This window comes from Myotis daubentonii, chromosome 3 (assembly GCF_963259705.1).
Source record: "Myotis daubentonii chromosome 3, mMyoDau2.1, whole genome shotgun sequence".
Lineage (NCBI taxonomy): Eukaryota > Metazoa > Chordata > Mammalia > Chiroptera > Vespertilionidae > Myotis > Myotis daubentonii.
The window spans coordinates 129,141,468-129,158,409 of record NC_081842.1 but is presented as its reverse complement, the minus strand read 5'-3'; the positions used below and the strand labels follow the sequence as shown (position 1 = coordinate 129,158,409).

Below are 16,942 nucleotides of genomic sequence, written 5' to 3'. Positions count from 1 at the left end.
GTACTTTGAATGTAGCCACCTACTGCCCCATCAGTCAATGACTCAAATGAGAAAGACTACAGTAAAATGCTGACAGTCAGAAAGTTTCCCATTTTTTTTCTTTTTCAGTATCCATTGCTATATTGAGGAGACCCTGCCAGTAAAGAGATTGCTGAGGAGAAACTTGGAAACACTGAACAGCAATGGATTTGGAGAAGCTACTGATTCTGTTGCCAACCTTCCTTTTTTTTATTTTAATAAATGAAGTGCCATCATTAACACATGTTGTATTTGTAAAGTACCTTATTTATGGGTGTTTAATTTGATTTTCACACCCACCTTATCAGGTAGGCCCTGTGGACGAGCCTTATGGTTATTTTTATGTAACAGCATACGACACAGCACTTAGATGCTGACATGTGAGGTGAAACTTGTCCACAGATTCCCGCCAGGGTGTCCTGACTTCAGCAGGACCTGGGCCTCAGCCATCAGTGAGAAAGACAGACAGCTTACCTCCTTTCCTTCTTCCACAGAAAGAAAACTTGGGGAGATCCTCTTCACAGATGGGATAGGAGTAATTCAAAAAGGGCACTCCTTCCGTCAGGAGACTTGCATCAAGAAACAACTCTTTTATGTCCTCTCCTAAAGGAAAAGAGATGGGCTTTACCTAGTGTGGGTTTCTGCATATCAAAGCATTCAAAATTTATACAAGTATGAGCCCCAAGAACTTGCATTTCCAGCAGTCTGTGCTGCACAGGGAACCGTTTTCTTGGTAAAACAACATTTAGGCCAGTGGTTCTCAGCCTGTGGGTCGCGACCCCTTTGGGGGTCGAACGACCCTTTCACGGGGGTCACCTAAGACCATCGGAAAACACATATTGAATATATAATTACATATTGTTTTTGTGATTAATCACTATGCTTTAATTATGTTCAATTTGTAACAATGAAAATACATCCTGCATATCAGATATTTACATTACGATTCATAACGGTAGCAAAATTACAGTTATGAAGTAGCAACAAAAATAATTTTATGGTTGGGGGTCACCACAACATGAGGAACTGTATTAAAGGGTCGCGGCATTAGGAAGGTTGAGAACCACTGATTTAGGCAGTGGTGCAGGGGACTGTGGTGCCAGCCCTGAGTATGAGATGAGGTGCTTTCACAAACTTGATCTGCTTGGAGGAGATAGTTTATCTGGTGCGCTCCCCTGTCCTGATGCCATGTCCCCTTAATGTGGTGGCTGCAGGTCTGGCTTCTATCACTTTTCAGCCCCATAGTATTAGATACCTCACTGACAGCGCCGGGGTGTGGGCAAGCCTGCACACCCCCACTGTTGCTGGGCAGATGTGGTAGCATAGTTACACAGGAAGCTTCAGGGTGCTCTGCAGTTTTGGCTTCCAATTCTTTCTGAAACTTTCTTTCATTCCTCTTTTTATGTTCTGCTCCATTCTCCTTTCATTCTGCATTTCTCTGTCTCTCCTCATAGCATTTATTGAGCTGCTGCTATAGAGTCCAGACGTTGTGTGAGGTTTGAGAAATACAAGGATGCATGAGAGTCCTTAGACTCTGGGAATGTTCCCTCTATCTCTGTGGACTGACTCCCCATGCTAAGTTTATTAAATCCTCTGCTCTGGTTTTGATAAACTCTTTTAGAAAAGCGATACTCTAGTAACTATAGCAATATGACGATTAATTGTTATGGCATGACCATACAAATGTAAACAATCAGAAAGCATTGGAGCTCATTGATTGGGGTGGAGTGAGAAGATATTACACGCGTTTCACTGAGTCAAGATTGAAGAACTTATATTAGCTGTTTGGGAAATGAAATAACACAAAGACTAGCCATGTTGCTGGTTGTAGACTTGTTCGTTGCTGAAATAACTAAACAGAAACTCTCTCCTGAGCAAACATCAATGCTTAAGCTCAAAATATTTTCTTTCTCTGTTGGGTATACTGATTCCAGGTGCTTATATCATACAAATGAGTGCCTAGAGTCTTTTCAGTACAAAAATCACAACATTAAATGAGAGTTTTACTCTATCTGGATGCTACCCAGAGAGAGAACTGAAGAGGAAGATGGAAGTAGATTTAATTCCACAGAGTGCTGGGGAGCAGGGGCTGAGCCAGCCACACCAGTTAATACAAGTAATTGGGTGAGTGAGCCAGGAAGAGGTTGTTTTATTTCATGTCAATAGTTTTACTTACTCAGAATGATTCCAAATCTAATGTTGATATTTGATTTTAAATGTTCGGAACACTGGTCAATAGAAAAGCCAAAATCTTGTAATGGATCTGCCAAGAGAAAAACAGCAGATTAGGTGTGAATACACCATATACTCTGCAGACTCATATTCAAAATTCACACCATTGATATTAATTTTTCTATATGAGTCACTAAGCTTGATTAAAAAACATACTGCCCAATACATTTTCTGCATAGGTCTATGATGCTTTCAACAACCCCTCCCAGTCTCTGCGAAGCCAACGCTGCCCAATGTCACGTTCAGTCTGAGAAGTGAGCACGGTGTCTTTTTGGTGGGTTACATCTTCACTTGTTAAATTTTTATCATTGCTTGAATCTTTTTATTTCCTGAACTTAGACTTAAAATTGCTCATTGATTACTCAAAACACTTCCCAAAGTATTTATTATTATAATTAAAACAGAAGAATCTATATGCAGATTTTCAAAATTAAGACCTGCCTTAAAAATTCCATCCCAGTCCATCCCATCCTATTCAATGTAATACTTTTTCCTCAAATATTTCACTATATGTAAGGTATCATGTTAGATCTGATAAGGGCTACAAAGATAATTTTTTAAACACATAACTTCTACTTATTCAAAAAACTCCAATGGCTTATCTATCCCCTAGAAGAGTGTCAAGAAATGCTCTACTGGCCCCATCTTCCACCCTCCATGTCACAAAGCCATCCTCCATTCCCTGAGGTCGGGGCTGCAATGTAAGCACCCAGGAAGTTCCCACCATGTTTGAGTTACGCACGCGCTTCCTCCCATTTATAATGGTCTCACCCCTTTGGGCCATTGTCTAAGTACTAAGGTGTTGCTCATTCTCCTTGTCTTTGTGAAGGCTTCCCTGATAGTCCCCGACATATTTGTTTGCTCCTGAATTCTTAAAACAGTTATGTCTGAAATACTTTTTAAAGTGTACAAACATGTATGAGTTTATACTTTGCTCTTTGATTTACCCCATAACGCAGAACTCCTAAAAAGTAGGAGCTGGTGTTTTGTTTTCCATTCCTTTTTCCTTATGTTTCTCACCGGGCCTGAGCGAGGAGAGCTGGGTCTACATTGCACTAGTCACTGAGCTGTGCACTTTATTTATGAGTTTTCCATTGAATTCTTCAGACTCCTAGCATCTAGCAGAGAGCCTCATGATCAGACACATGGCAAGCACTGGATAAATCACATAATGAATGGATGAAAGGGCCGTGTAGTAAGCCACTATCTCTCAGCTCCAAACCCAGCCTCGAAACTCTTGCTTTGTGAAGCTGGGGCTCTTTGAAATAACGTTTCTCCTCTGCTAGAGGTGCCAGAGGGAAACTGAGGCTGAGCGGGAGGAGGGACTTGCTCCTTCCTGAGTACTTGCTGGTGCTTGAGAGTGTCACCTGGCAAGGGCGTGTCACCCTGGCAGTGGCAATTGGTTCATGTCCAGCTCTCGTTTGCACCTTCCTGGAATCAGCAGAAGCTCAGCTTTGCAGGCCCCGAAGCTCCTGTGATGACAGTTCCTCAGAAGCTGTCACCCCTTCCCCCAGAAGTGGGTGTCTCAGCCCCACAGGGCTCTTCTTTCAAGCATCTAGTCAGCTGTGGGCAAACTATGGCCCGCGGGCCGGATCCGGCCTGTTTGAAATGAATAAAACTAAAAAAAAAAAAAAAAATGCCGAAACCGGTTTGGCTCAGTGGATAGAGCGTCGGCCTGCGGACTGAAAGGTCCCAGGTTCGATTCCGGTCAAGGGCATGTACCAGGGTTGCGGGCACATCCCCAGTAGGAGATGTGCAAGAGGCAGCTAATCGATGTTTCTCTCTCATCGATGTTTCTAACTCTCTATCTCTCCCTTCCTCTCTGTAAAAAATCAATAAAATATATTTAAAAAAAAAAAAAAAGACCGTACCCTTTTATGTAATGAATTTTACTCTGAATTTATATTAGTTCACACAAACACTCCATCCATGCTTTTGTTCCGGCCCTCCGGTCCAGTTTAAGAACCCATTTTGGCCCTCGAGTCAAAAAGTTTGCCCACCCCTGGAGGTTCTAATAGCTCCAACCACTGCCCTCTGCTCTCCCAGCCTTTGGGGTGGTAACTGCATCTTCACTGCCCCCTTTTTGTTTTTTTTGGTTCTCTAAGAACTGCTTAGGCAATTCCCTATATTAAATTCTCTGTGTTAAAATAACTGACGTGGTCCTGTTTTCCTGACCAGGTCCAGACTGCTGCAACAAATAATGATCTTGAGAGATAGGTATGATTTTCCCCGTTTCATAGATAAAAACATATAGACTCAGAGAGGTGCTATTAACTAGCAGGGTCAAGATTAAAACCAGAATAAAAAACAAAGAAAGAAAGAAACAAACGCAGAATTGCCGCTTAGTGTTGTGCAGAGGCTTTCACAAAGCAGAGCCTCAAAGATGCATGTTAATTACTTGATTTGCAAGATCGCCTGGAATATTTGTGTGCAGGCCTGTGGCATCTGCTAGTTCTCTTTCATAACTGGTTTCAATTTCAGCTGAGCTATGAGCTCACATTTGTCAGTGATAGTGTGCCAGACAGTTTTATCACCCACATTGCTGACCTGGAGGATGCATAATTGTCTGTGGTTTTGCTGTGGAAATGATCGCTAGGCAATTTCAGCCTTGCAAACCGAATCTAGTGACCTTTAATCTGGCCACTAACTTTTCTAGGGGGAAAAGCCTTTTTCTCTTCTGCTCATTTTACTTCCTAAACATCTCTGTGCTGCCCAAGGGCTTCCTTCAGCTTGGAAAGTAGGAGCAGCGGGTAAAAATGCAATCTTTCTGTTACATATTTGGCACTCGGTGTTGAAAAAGAGAGTCCAACTAACAGATGTTTAGAAAAGTACATCTGAAAATTGTGAATACATTTAGGTTGCTATCTGAGGAAAAATAAAAGAGGCCAAGTGTGTAATGCTTAGCTACTTAGCAGTTACAGAATGATACTGTACGTTTATTAATATTTAAAGGTAGAGATAGAGAGAATAAACTAAGGACAAAATAAGGAAATAAAATATGTCTTTGATACTGGAAAAATATTGTTAGGAAAATAATCGTAATAAGGAACAAAGTCACAAAGAAAGCAGTAGGCTACTTCTTTCTGAAGATGTGTTTATAAACACAGAAAATGAGATTTCTGGAAAAGCGCCCTGGGCTTGGCGATCTTTCCTATCAGTTATTTTCGTTTTACATTTGAGAGTGAATATGCAGCTTGCAGTCATCTTGGGGGACATGATATCAGTTCCTCCCATTCCCCAATTCCATCCTTAGAATCTCATATCCTCCCCCTATTGGTTTGTGTTTGCACTCAGGGACTCAGCATGCTCTAATATCGTCTGTAGGCCTCTGACATTCCTACGTCAGATGCTGCCAAGCGGGGTCCCCAGCCTCAGGGCCCACATAATGCCTTAAGATTATAGGGGTTCCACATAGTTGTTTGCTGAATTAATAATAGGAGTTACATGCACGTTTTTTGTGGTGTTGTGCATCGTGGGAGGCATCTTTAGCCTCTCCCCACTAGATACCAGCAGCACGCCTGCCCCCAACTCCAGCTGTGAGGACCAAAAATGTCTTTAGACATTGACAAATATCCCCTGGGGGACAAGCTAACGTTGTGGAGAACGGCTGCTTTAAAGAATTGCTTTGTCAGTTACCAGATTACCAACTGTCTCAGAATCACCTGCCAGAATAAAAGGTGGTGGATTGCATTTTTAAAGTTCTCTTTATAAAGAATTTGAACTGATCGGGGGCGAGGCGAGACTTTCCCTTGGACACTTGCTCAGGTGATTTGTAACACATGCACATCACCTGCACTTGGATGTTGTGAAAGAGTAAATTGGGAAATTTAGTGCGAATTGGTGTTCTCAGGCTTCCAGGGCAGAGAGAATGTTTCCTCCAGACTCATCATTGTAGAGAGAGCAGCAAACAAACTGAGCAAAGAAGCAAAGCTTCATGGTAAAACATACAGTCTGTTCATGTGAAATATTTTTCCTCAGCTTCTAAGCTCCTTGTTGACATGTATGGCTTCCACCCAAAGGAAGACGGTACTTAGAGTGAGTGAGTCCAGCTTGCCCCAAATGCCCTGCTGCCCCCACCATCCTGGGACATGGGTGCATGGAAGCAGCCTCACCCCCTACCCCCCAGACAGTTGAGAGCCAGTCCCTGGGACTGAGAAGAGGCTCTTGGAAAGCAGCGCAACATCTGCCTGGCTCGCCAAGGGCAGCAGCAGTCAGCGTGTCCTGGAACTGCTTGGGGATCACCCACGGAGTAGAACAGCCCTAGGTAAACAGGAGGCGTAGCCTGTGCAGGGTCTGACGTGTCTCAGCTCTGGGAACATGCTTGTGCCTGAAGCTCTGGAGGTGGCCTGTGCTCTCCGGGGCCGGCTGGGACTGGGTGGTCGTCCAGGAGAAGACAAGCTCGCCTGGGTATTTTCTAACCAGTGTTCGGGTCTCAGCTGGACCCAGGGGAGGGAAACAAACCCACTGACACAGCCTTGGGAGGGGCATTCCCCACCAAGGACAGGGAGGCTGCGAGCCTGGGGGCCCTGGGCAGTGCAGGCCTCTGGGCCCGGCAGTGTGGTCCCAGGCTCCATGGCATTAAGTCCCGAGCCAGGGCATTGCTGGGCAACCTGCAGCCTGGCCACTGGTTAGGTGGTTTGAGGGATAGAGGAGGAGCCGACTCTCAGGCTGCTCATGCCATTTTTATATTTCATGGCTCTGCTTGAGGGGTTTTGTTTGACTTCATATTTGGACATAATTATATTTGCACAGAAAGTTGCAAAGAGATAAAGAGAGGTTTTAGGTACCTTTTACCCAGCTTCCCCCCATGGTAACATCTGACATAAAATATAGCACAGTATGAAAACTAGGAAACTGACATAGATATAATCCACAGCACTTATTCAGACTTTTTAGGTTTTAAAAACTAATGCGAGGTGGGTGAGCATTGGCTCTCCTGCCCCCTGAGAGGTGGAGTTCTTACAGCAGCGCCACCCTGAAAAGGAGCTGGTACTCCTCCAGCCTCATCTCCGCTCGCCTCCCAGGTTCATATCCAAGTCCATCCCCAAGCTTGTCCATGTCCTTCCTGCTACATGAAGTTTGTCTCCCTCTCTCTTCTCTTTCCCTCTCCCTCTTCCTGCTGCTCTCCTCTCTTCTGCTCTCTTCCCACCTCTCTCTTCTTCTCCCTCCTCTCACTCCCATACTTCTCTACCCCTCCTTCCAGGCCCCCTCCCCCTCTCTCTCTGTCTGTCTCTTTTTTTCCCTTCCCTTCACCCTTCCCCTCTCCCTTTTTGTCTTTGCACCCATCCAGTACTTAGATGGATGACATCTGAGACCCAGAACACTGCCTTTTCTTCTAATACTATACCTTAACCTTCTGGTTCACCCCCTGGAACCCCATTACTTTAGGAACTGGTGTTGCTTCCTACATGTTCTGTGAGCAGAATACAGGCTGACTGTAGGAGTTAGAAATTACAAAGCATATTTCATAGCATGCTTTTAATAGAGGCATAGCTTGGGGAGGGGAGGGAAGGACAATAGAGAATGGGAAGGCTTTACCATTAACACACAGCTTAGCTGCACTGGCGAGATCAACTCTAACAGTTTATGGTGAGAAGAACACTTGGGCAAAGAGACTGTGAGTGAAGCTGGTTTGCTTCTGGTTGCTTAATAAAATAGTACCAGGTAGCTTCTTGTTATTTAATAAAAGGGGTATATTAGGGTTCTCTAGAGAATATATATATATATATATATATATATATATATATATATATATATATATTCTATTGTATATGTATAATATTCAGGGTGTCCCAAAAATGTATACACACTTTAAAAGCTGATAGCTGTTAAATGAAAATGAAATGTATTTTAATAAACACTGCCTTTGTAATTACATCCTGTATATGTATTACATAGAGGATATATATAGTAAATACATATAGTATATCTAATCTATGTATCTATCGTGTATTTATCTACCTGACAGGTTTATTATAAGGGATGGCCTCACACAGTTTGGGGTGGTGGGCACAGCTGACAAGCCAGCGGGCCAGAAATTTGAGATTACATGTCGCAGTCTTGAGACTGGACTGCGTCTTCCTCAGGAAACCTCAGTCCTTTATGGCAAGGTCTTCAGCTGACTGGACCAGGCCCCCACACAGTGTGGACAGTCTGCTTTACTCCAAGTCTTCTTATTGGAAATGTTAATCACACCCACATGCCTTCACAGCAACATCCTCACCGAACAGCTGGCGCCAGAGCCTAACAAGTTGAGACATAGAGTCCCCCACCACAGGGGCCTTTTGTGTCACGCTGCCCGAATCCTCCACAGCTCTTCCAGTTGAGCATTCACAGCCCTTCCGGCTCTTATCTGGTCAATAGTTAGTTAGCTCAAGATTAAAATGCCTCTAAATGGCTTCGCACGTTTGTGGGATGAAGTTTTGGAGCCCCTACCAGGGTCAGGAAATATGTGGAGTGCTTGGGATATAGAGGTTAGAAAAAGCCATCTCAGTTTCAGGAGGACTGTGAATGGGATGACCTGGTCCTGTGGAAGCACCAAGAGTGAGCCAATAACTTCCTGGGAGCCAATGATGACTTTAGAGGGAGTGGGTGATGTGATCTGATCTGTGATTTCACTGCTTTTCTATCCAAATCCTGACCTCTATGGGAAATGTCACCTCACCCCACAGCTTCTTCCTCTCCATTCCTATGAACTTATGATCTATGCCAGTTACTTACCACGTAACAGACTGCCTTGTGTACTTACTCAATATGTTATATGATAATGCCTTGCCTCTCCAACGGCTGTCTGATCTTCCAGGGCAGGACTTTTCTATTATATCTTATTATATTATATCCTCTTATGTCTTTGATTACCCTCCCCTTCTCATTGTGTCTGACATGCACCTGAAATGGCAGGTGCTAACTCACTATTTGCTGGATAGATGGCTCTTGTTTTAATTCTCTACTTTCAGAAGACATATTTACCTCTATCTGCTGTGCAAAAATCAATTTGAACAATTTCCAATAAATGTCTTGTGAGAGGTTTAGGTCTCATACAGGAAAAATTTGATCGCTTCTCTGGGGCCTTTGATCCTTCACAATCCAGCTCAACTGCATGCCTCTCCAGGATGCTGTCTGCCCTTTCCTCATCTGTCCTTCCTCTGGTCTCACACTGCAGGCTGTGTATATCTTTATCATACCTTTATCATTACGAATGTGCTAAGTATTGCTAGTTTGCACCTCTCATAGATTACACTAGGGTAGGAACTATGTTTTATTCATCTCAGATAACTAGAGTCTATTCTAGTAAATGTGTCCAGGAATGTCACTTGGTTGGATAAATAGATGGAAAGGAAAGAAAGTCAGATACTTTGATGATAGCAGAAGGGAAGTTGAGCTTGTACTTGCAGGTTTGCCGGGCACCAGCTATTACTTGGAAAGCCTAAGTTGTGAGGCCACTAATATTGATCTCTCCTCACACTCGGAAGGCTTTCTGAGAAGGTGCTAGTGCATTAGCTTCGTCATCATAATAGAGGGAATTTGCTTTGGCACTTAGGATAGAATTTCTGAGTGCAGCTGAAAACCCAGTCCCAGTCCAAATGGTAGCAGATATTCCTGTCATCTTTCAGAATTCTTTTCCAAATAAAACAAAATAAACAGAATTTGCTCTTGACATCTTCCTTTAGGTTGGATGATTACCAATTCTTCAAGCTTGTACTCTGTTTACAATACAGGTCTAGTTATGCATGTATCTGAAAATTTGCCTTCTTGTGTAGCTGTATTTTGATTGGGGTGTTTTAATTTTCCTGTGTGATTCATAGGAAAACATTAAAGGGTCACTGTGAATCACTGAAAGGAGTATGATGGGTAAGGTCAGTGAGGTGCCATTGCTGGAAATTCATTACCATAACAACACAAAATTAGCCTTTATTTTGTCTGTCCTTGATGCCACTGTGGTGTGTTCCTTCCACTCTTCTCCATACTCCTTCCCTGGCTTGGAAGAGAAAGACATGACCTACAGTGTGGCAAATATATTTTAATTATATGTTGTTCTGTCATTTCCTGATCTCTTCTTTTTTTACACCTGTCAAATCTTGTCACTATAGAATGGCACGGCAAGGACCCTTTGGGCCACTATTTCAAATAAGAGTAGTTTCATCCCCATTCAAGTCTTTTTGGTCAGCATTTCATTGGAAACACACACACATTTAAAGTCTGATATATGATCTGGCTTCTTGTCTAATCAAAATGCTTAAATATGTTCTTGATATTGACTACAACAAAAATGGAATGGACATCATCATAGTAGATTATCTATTGTTTGTAATGCAAGATGGTTCCAACATCTGCAGTCTATTTGGTAAGCTTAGTGAAGGCATTATTGAGTATAAAGGTATGTTTGGTGCTACCAAATTCAAAATTCTAGATCCCTCAACTTGTCTGCTTCTAACTGCAAAAGAAATGAAGTTCAATGGAATTCATTATTGATGGAAAGGGATATTTACCTGCATGGCCCCTTGGCTTCTGAATTCCACTCCCCCAGAATAACCTGAGATTGGCTTCCGTCAGCTTAGGAGGAGATGGCTTTGTATCATAAGGTAAGCATTAGAGACCACCGCAATGAAGACAAGCTTTTACCCAAAATACCTCGTCAAATGTCTTAAGAAAAATAAGGACCCATTAGAGGCTGACATGCTTGATCCTTTGAGTCTTAGGAGTAGATCAACAATGAAGACTAAATGCACAGTTGTATTGTGTGTTACCAAGAGGGCACCACAGTGCCACCTAGCACAGAATCTTAACATGAGGATGAAAGAAAACTAGAACCTGTCCTATAGGTGAGATAGTGGCTTGAGACTGGGAATTCTACTGTAGCTTCTCATTCATTTCACTGAGTATCTGACATTTGGCAGGAAGAGCATCAGGCCTTGGGTGTACAAAGTCAAATCAGAAAATGCATCTGCTCTCATCTGGATTGCAACACTTCCATCATGTAATTACAATGCCATACACCTGAATGATAGATTCATTAAAAGATACATGTATACTTCACTCTCTCCTTTATAGTCAACATAGAGTCTTCTCTGTGCAAGGTATGTCTTCCATGGGTGCACTTCATTCTGTCTATTTTGGCCCCTTTTTAATCTTAGTGACAATGTTGCTAGTCACTCTCTCAATAATATTTATTAACTGTGACATACGCACCAGACACTGCTAGCTAGACCAAGCGGGGCAGGAGGCTCTTGACCAGGCCAGATACCCTCAGAACCCCGGTATTGGTTAAGTAGTGATGAAACTGCCAGGGATCCTCCAAGTCTAGAAGCATTGGGGTACTTTTCTATTCTGTTTGGTATTGATAATTGTTTAACTTTCTGTAACTAATCTGGAATCAGTCCACCTGGGATAGGAAAACTGAGTAAAGCTAGCTTGTTTTGTTTTGTTTTTTGTTTTGTTTTTAATGGGAGAGTAGAATTCAGAGCATGTCTCCACTGCACTTTGAGGGTGGGGGTTTGGGTTTCACAAGCAGGCAGACCCCACTTCCCAGGGGGGGATTCTTGGTGACTCCATGAGTCCTGGGCTGAGGAATAGTGGGACCCATGGCAGTATTTGGTGACATCGAGACACCACCAGATACACCTGTCATATTTCATTTCTGAATTTAGCACAAATCTGTTCATCTCTGACAGGGGACCAGAACTGGGTCCTGATGTGCAGGGAGTTTCACCTGATGGTGTGTGGCTGTGAGGGTGAGTGCTGGGCTTTTTTGTTTGTTTGTTTTGTTTTGTTAATGCTGGAAAGAAATTTCCTTCAACTTCTGGAAGTTGTGAATTGGGTATGGTGTTTGTTTTTTTTAAAGAGCTAAGGTGTTTGTCCTTGGCGTCTCGTGCTGTGGAACATGATGCATGAATGACAGAAACTGATAAGCTGGCTGGGAGGTAACAGCCGAAGGCAGCCCTGGCCTTGCTCATTTACAGAACTGCATCTGAGCCCAGAGTACTGGGAGTTCCCAGGTGTACTTGAATCATCCATTCTCTCCCAATCTTGTGAGTGGCCAGGACACCAGGTATTAGTATCTCCATCATGTGATGAAGAGGCTGAGATCTACGGCAGGGAAGGGACTGTTTTATCTGAGGACTCAGCCTCCAGTGCTCTCAGTCTGCTCCTGTGGCTCGGCCCTCACGCTGCCACGTGGGAGACACAAAAGGCAAGAGAGGCCACTAAGAAAAAGAAAGAAGCAGAGCTTTGGACAGAGGCAAAATGAGTCCAACCCCTGCGCCAAGACCCTGCTCCTCTTACGCTGCAGGTTGATCACAGGAAGGAATAAAAACAAAAACAAAAACAAAAAAACAAAAAGCCAGCTTCCCAATTATGCTAGCTTGCTGGCTGGGGTCGGGTAGGTCACTGCTGCCCTGCAAAGGGGCACCTGCTCCTCTACCCAAAAGACACTGACATGGCACAGAGTGGAAAGCAGAGGCATCGGAAGGTTTTTGTAGGAATCAAGAAAAGCAAAGTTTGTAGAGCATCTAGGTCAGTCCCAGGCAAATAGTAGATTCTCAATAGAAGGGCAATGCTGACTATTTTCATTGCAGCTATAGAAACCAACTTCTTTTAGAAATTTTCTTTTTAATACCAGAGCACTCTAGGCTTAAAATAATTTAGCCAAGTTCAGTAGATATTTCTGGAACAAAACCTAGATGTCAGTGAGGGCCTTGCAGCCCTTGGGGTATAAATAGGATTGCATTGAACAATTCGTGGTCCGGATGCTTGCCACCACTGGTTCTCAAACTTGACTGTAGATTGGGATCACCTGGGTGGCTCTAAAAATACCCATGCCTGGGCTCCACCCCAGGAGGCTGGGTGCTGCCTGGGCATCGAGCTTTTTCAGTGCTCCCAGCTGATGCCACAGCTCAGCCTCATGGGAAACCACCATTGATAAGCCATACCGAGTTCTGCACTCAGTCCTGGTGCATGCGCTTGTGGGTGGGCTCCCAGATCTCCAGTGCATCCCTCCAGGCTAACGTCTCACCCCTTCAAAGATTTCTTCAGAAATCTTACAAATCTTCTCATAAGTTTAATAGAATTTATGAAGATTCGGGATTTCAGGAAGGCATGCCCCTTCCCATAAGCTACCTGTCACCATATTCCTGCCTCCCTCCCTCTCTTTTTTTAAAAATTATTTATTTATTTTATTAAATTGATTGGGGCGACATTGGTTAATTGGATCATATAAGTTTCAAGTGTACATTTCAAGGACACATGATCTGTATATTGCATTGTGTGCCTGCCACCCAAAGTCAAATTATCTTCTGTCACCATACATTAGGCCCCTGCACCCTCCAGCCCCCCGTCCTTTGAGCAAGCACCATCTGCTGTTTGTATCCACAAGTTTCAATTTTATATCCCACATATGAGTGAAGTCATATGGTTCTTAGCTTTTTCTGACTTATTTATTTCACTTAGCCTAATATTCTGAAGATCCATCCATGTTGTCACAAATGGCAGCATTTCATTATCTCTCTAACTTTTGTCTCTAGAGGAACAACGGGGTATTTCTGTCTCAGTGCCGGGGAAGAAGCCCACCAGGCCCCTGGGCCTCAGCGGCTGCCCCAGTGACTCCTTCAGGAAAAAGGCAGGGCTCTGCTAGTTAGAATTCTTGTAACAGCTCCTAAGAGAATTATTTTCGATCTCATTTCAGGCTTATTGACTCTGAGCCTAACACTAACCTAGACGCAGAAAGGTTTGAGATGGGATGAAGAGGGTAGAGCTAAATGATGGCCAGTGAGAGCTGTTGTGGAATGGGGACATGAAACATGGCGTGTCCATAACAAACTCCAAAGGTGGGGAAGAACTTCCATGGAAGCACAGCAGGGTTTTGGCAGATGGGAGCGGGAGCGGGGGGCCTGTGCGGGAGAGGCGGCCCCCTGCAGGGCTTGGTCAGGCCTCTGTGCTGGGGTGCAGAGCATCATTCGTGGGTGGGATCAGATCAGTCCCTGAAATCAAATTAAAATGAAGCAGCCTGTGGTTTTAAATGAAAGACATCCAGCCTTAATTAAGGAGACAGCTGCATCTTTTACAGTCTGGTCAGCTTTGTCTTTCTCTGCTCTCTGTGTTCAAAGAGGCGGCCACCTCTGCAGTCTGGGAGTTTGGGCACCCTCTTCCTGTGGTGGGGACTTGGGCGGAGTGTGTTGCGTTGTGTTATGTTGTGTTGTGTGTCCAGTGTCTCTCCAGGACCTTTGGGAATAGAATAGCACCTCATCCATCTCCTTATTCCTGACACCATTTCACTGCCTGAGGCTGCCTCTGGTCCTGGACACAGGGCTACACAGACAGAATAACTTTCTTCTTTTGAGAGAGGTAGCAGGGTTTAAACTGAGGATTCCCCGAACAATAACTCCTTAAGAGTTTGAGAATGAGAAACCAAAAACAACACAGTCCTTTTACTATTTCTGAATCCCCCCACTCTGACAACACCTGTTGGGCTCGTTGCACTGTGATCGGTGGGGGAGAAATGTTTGTTGAGAGAATGAAGGTACATTAATCAATAATCAGACAGGGAAAGTGAGGGAACAGATCTCCTTTGCAGTAATTGAGCTGACTTTGAAAAAGGCCCGCCTGCTTATCTCCTCAAATGTTTTGCTAACACATTTCCTTTTTTAATAAGTCAATTAACCCTAAAATACCCTTAGTTTGCCTTCTCTTGGTATACATGAAGTAAGGATTACTTTCCCTTCATAGTTCTCAATCCTCAGACTTGGGAATAAATATTCTTCCAATTAGATTGTGTTTGGGATACATGTTTGAAGTCAGAGCAGCTATCTGAGCAAGCCAGCAATTTGATTTCCCTATTTTTGGTAAATGCTGAGAAAATAGAGTGGGAGATGCAACTTAGACAGGAGAGACAAGAAACCTGATACCTGTTGTTTATTGATCAAATCACAGACCTGTTTCCAGTGCCTACTATGTGCAGAACACTGAGCTACATGTGAGGGTACTAAGAGATGATTCCATTTTGGGCATAGCCCCTGACTTTTCGGAACCTAGAGTATAGAAGGAGGAAGAGAAGGTAAACACAGTTGCCACAAGATGCCACAGAGCCCAAGAGAGGCCCTCAGACCCATCGTGGGTGGTCAGGGACTGCAGGAGGTGACAGTGACACCAGAGCCTAGTCTTCAAGCTGCAGGGGGCCCAGGGGAGTGTGACAGGAGAGGTCACTTTTATAGTTTTGACCACATGCAGGTGCTGTTCTAAGCACTATATGTATATTAACTCAGATCCTCAGTAAAGTTTTAAGAGAGAATTCCCTTCATTTTAAGAGTCAAGGCAACTGAAGCAAAGAAGGTTTAAAGAAGCTGTGCACAGTCACCCCTCTGGGAGGGCTGGAGCATGGGCCCAGATGGGGCATTTGTCTCCTGAGTCTATAGCAACTCTTCCTAGTGAGCCTTCAGGCAGAGAACAGCATGCACACAGAAGCGAGTTCTAAAGAGCCTGTGATTTCTGGGACCTCCACAGCTGCTGACAAAAGCCCCTGGTGAAATCAAGCCAGTCCTACATTTGTGCTGTTCACTGTGAGTATCATAAATGCAACCAGTTGAGGGTTTTCTTTGAAGACGTGAGGTCAGAGGTGGCAGGTGTTTTCAGGAACATGGGTGGACCTTAAAGATCCTGGAGTCACCTCTGGCAGGATGCTGGGAAGAATGTAGTGTTCTTTCCTCTACTGCTAAAGTGGCACCAGAAAGGCAGGTCTCCGCTTTCTTCCCATGACTTCCAGAGAAGGAGACACTTTGGTGAAACAGTTTCCAGCGTCATCATTGGCCTGCGTTTTACAGGTAAGCTCTGGCCTTCTCACCCTTTTCCTCACGTTGCTGATCCTCTGCCCATAATTAAATGGAATTAAATTACATTGATGCCCATAGTTTATCCTTTGAAGCCTTTAAATAAACACACACACACACACACACACACACACACACACACACACACACACACTTCAGAAATACAACAACTCCAGCTCACTTTGGCCCGCAAGGCTGACCATGTTAGAGCACTCATTGTGGGAGTGGCTCTGGGAACAGCTGCTTCCACTTAACTCAGAATTTAAATTAGGATGACAGCTGGCCATTACCTGGCCTCACTGAGCTGCCATGTCCTCACCTGTAAAAGGAGGAACCTGGCACCAACTTAAGCTGCACACTTGTTCTGGTGCCAGCTTCTCAGATGCCCTAGAGCAGGGGTGGGCAAACTTTTTGACTCCAGGGCCACAATGGGTTCTTAAACTGGACCGGAGGGCCGGAACAAAAGCATGGATGGAGTGTTTGTGTGAACTAATATAAATTCAAAGTAAACATCATTACATAAAAGGGTACGGTCTTTTTTTTTTTTTTAGTTTTATTCATTTCAAACAGGCTAGATCCGGCCTGCAGGCCGTAGTTTGCCCACGGCTGCCCTAGAGGCAAGGGCTGTGGGGCCTGCACTCGGGGGGCAGGATCTGCACTGTGGATGGTACCCTTGCAAGTGAGATGCAGGGCATTAGGCTCAGAGCTATAGGCCAGACCTTCATTTTATAATTAACTTTTTATTTTTAAATAATAATAGATTTCCAGGAAGTTGCAAAAAGTCCTTTACTCACCCCACCTCATGGTAACCTCTTCCATAACTGGGTTTCAAAGCCAGGACACCGACACTGGTGAAGTCTACAAACCACCTTCAG

At 44.0% G+C, this 16,942-nt stretch overlaps 1 protein-coding gene across 1 annotated transcript in view; it reads right to left on the bottom strand.

The window, feature by feature from the left end:
- Nucleotides 1–16,942, bottom strand: part of LY86 (lymphocyte antigen 86) — a 64,469-nt gene that overhangs the window by 26,087 nt on the left and 21,440 nt on the right. The window contains exons 2-3 of the mRNA XM_059686052.1: nucleotides 2,195–2,281; nucleotides 493–621 (exon numbers count right to left, since the gene is read on the bottom strand). Coding sequence (XP_059542035.1) covers nucleotides 493–621; nucleotides 2,195–2,281 — 216 coding nt within the window. The remainder of the gene's footprint in view (nucleotides 1–492; nucleotides 622–2,194; nucleotides 2,282–16,942) is intronic.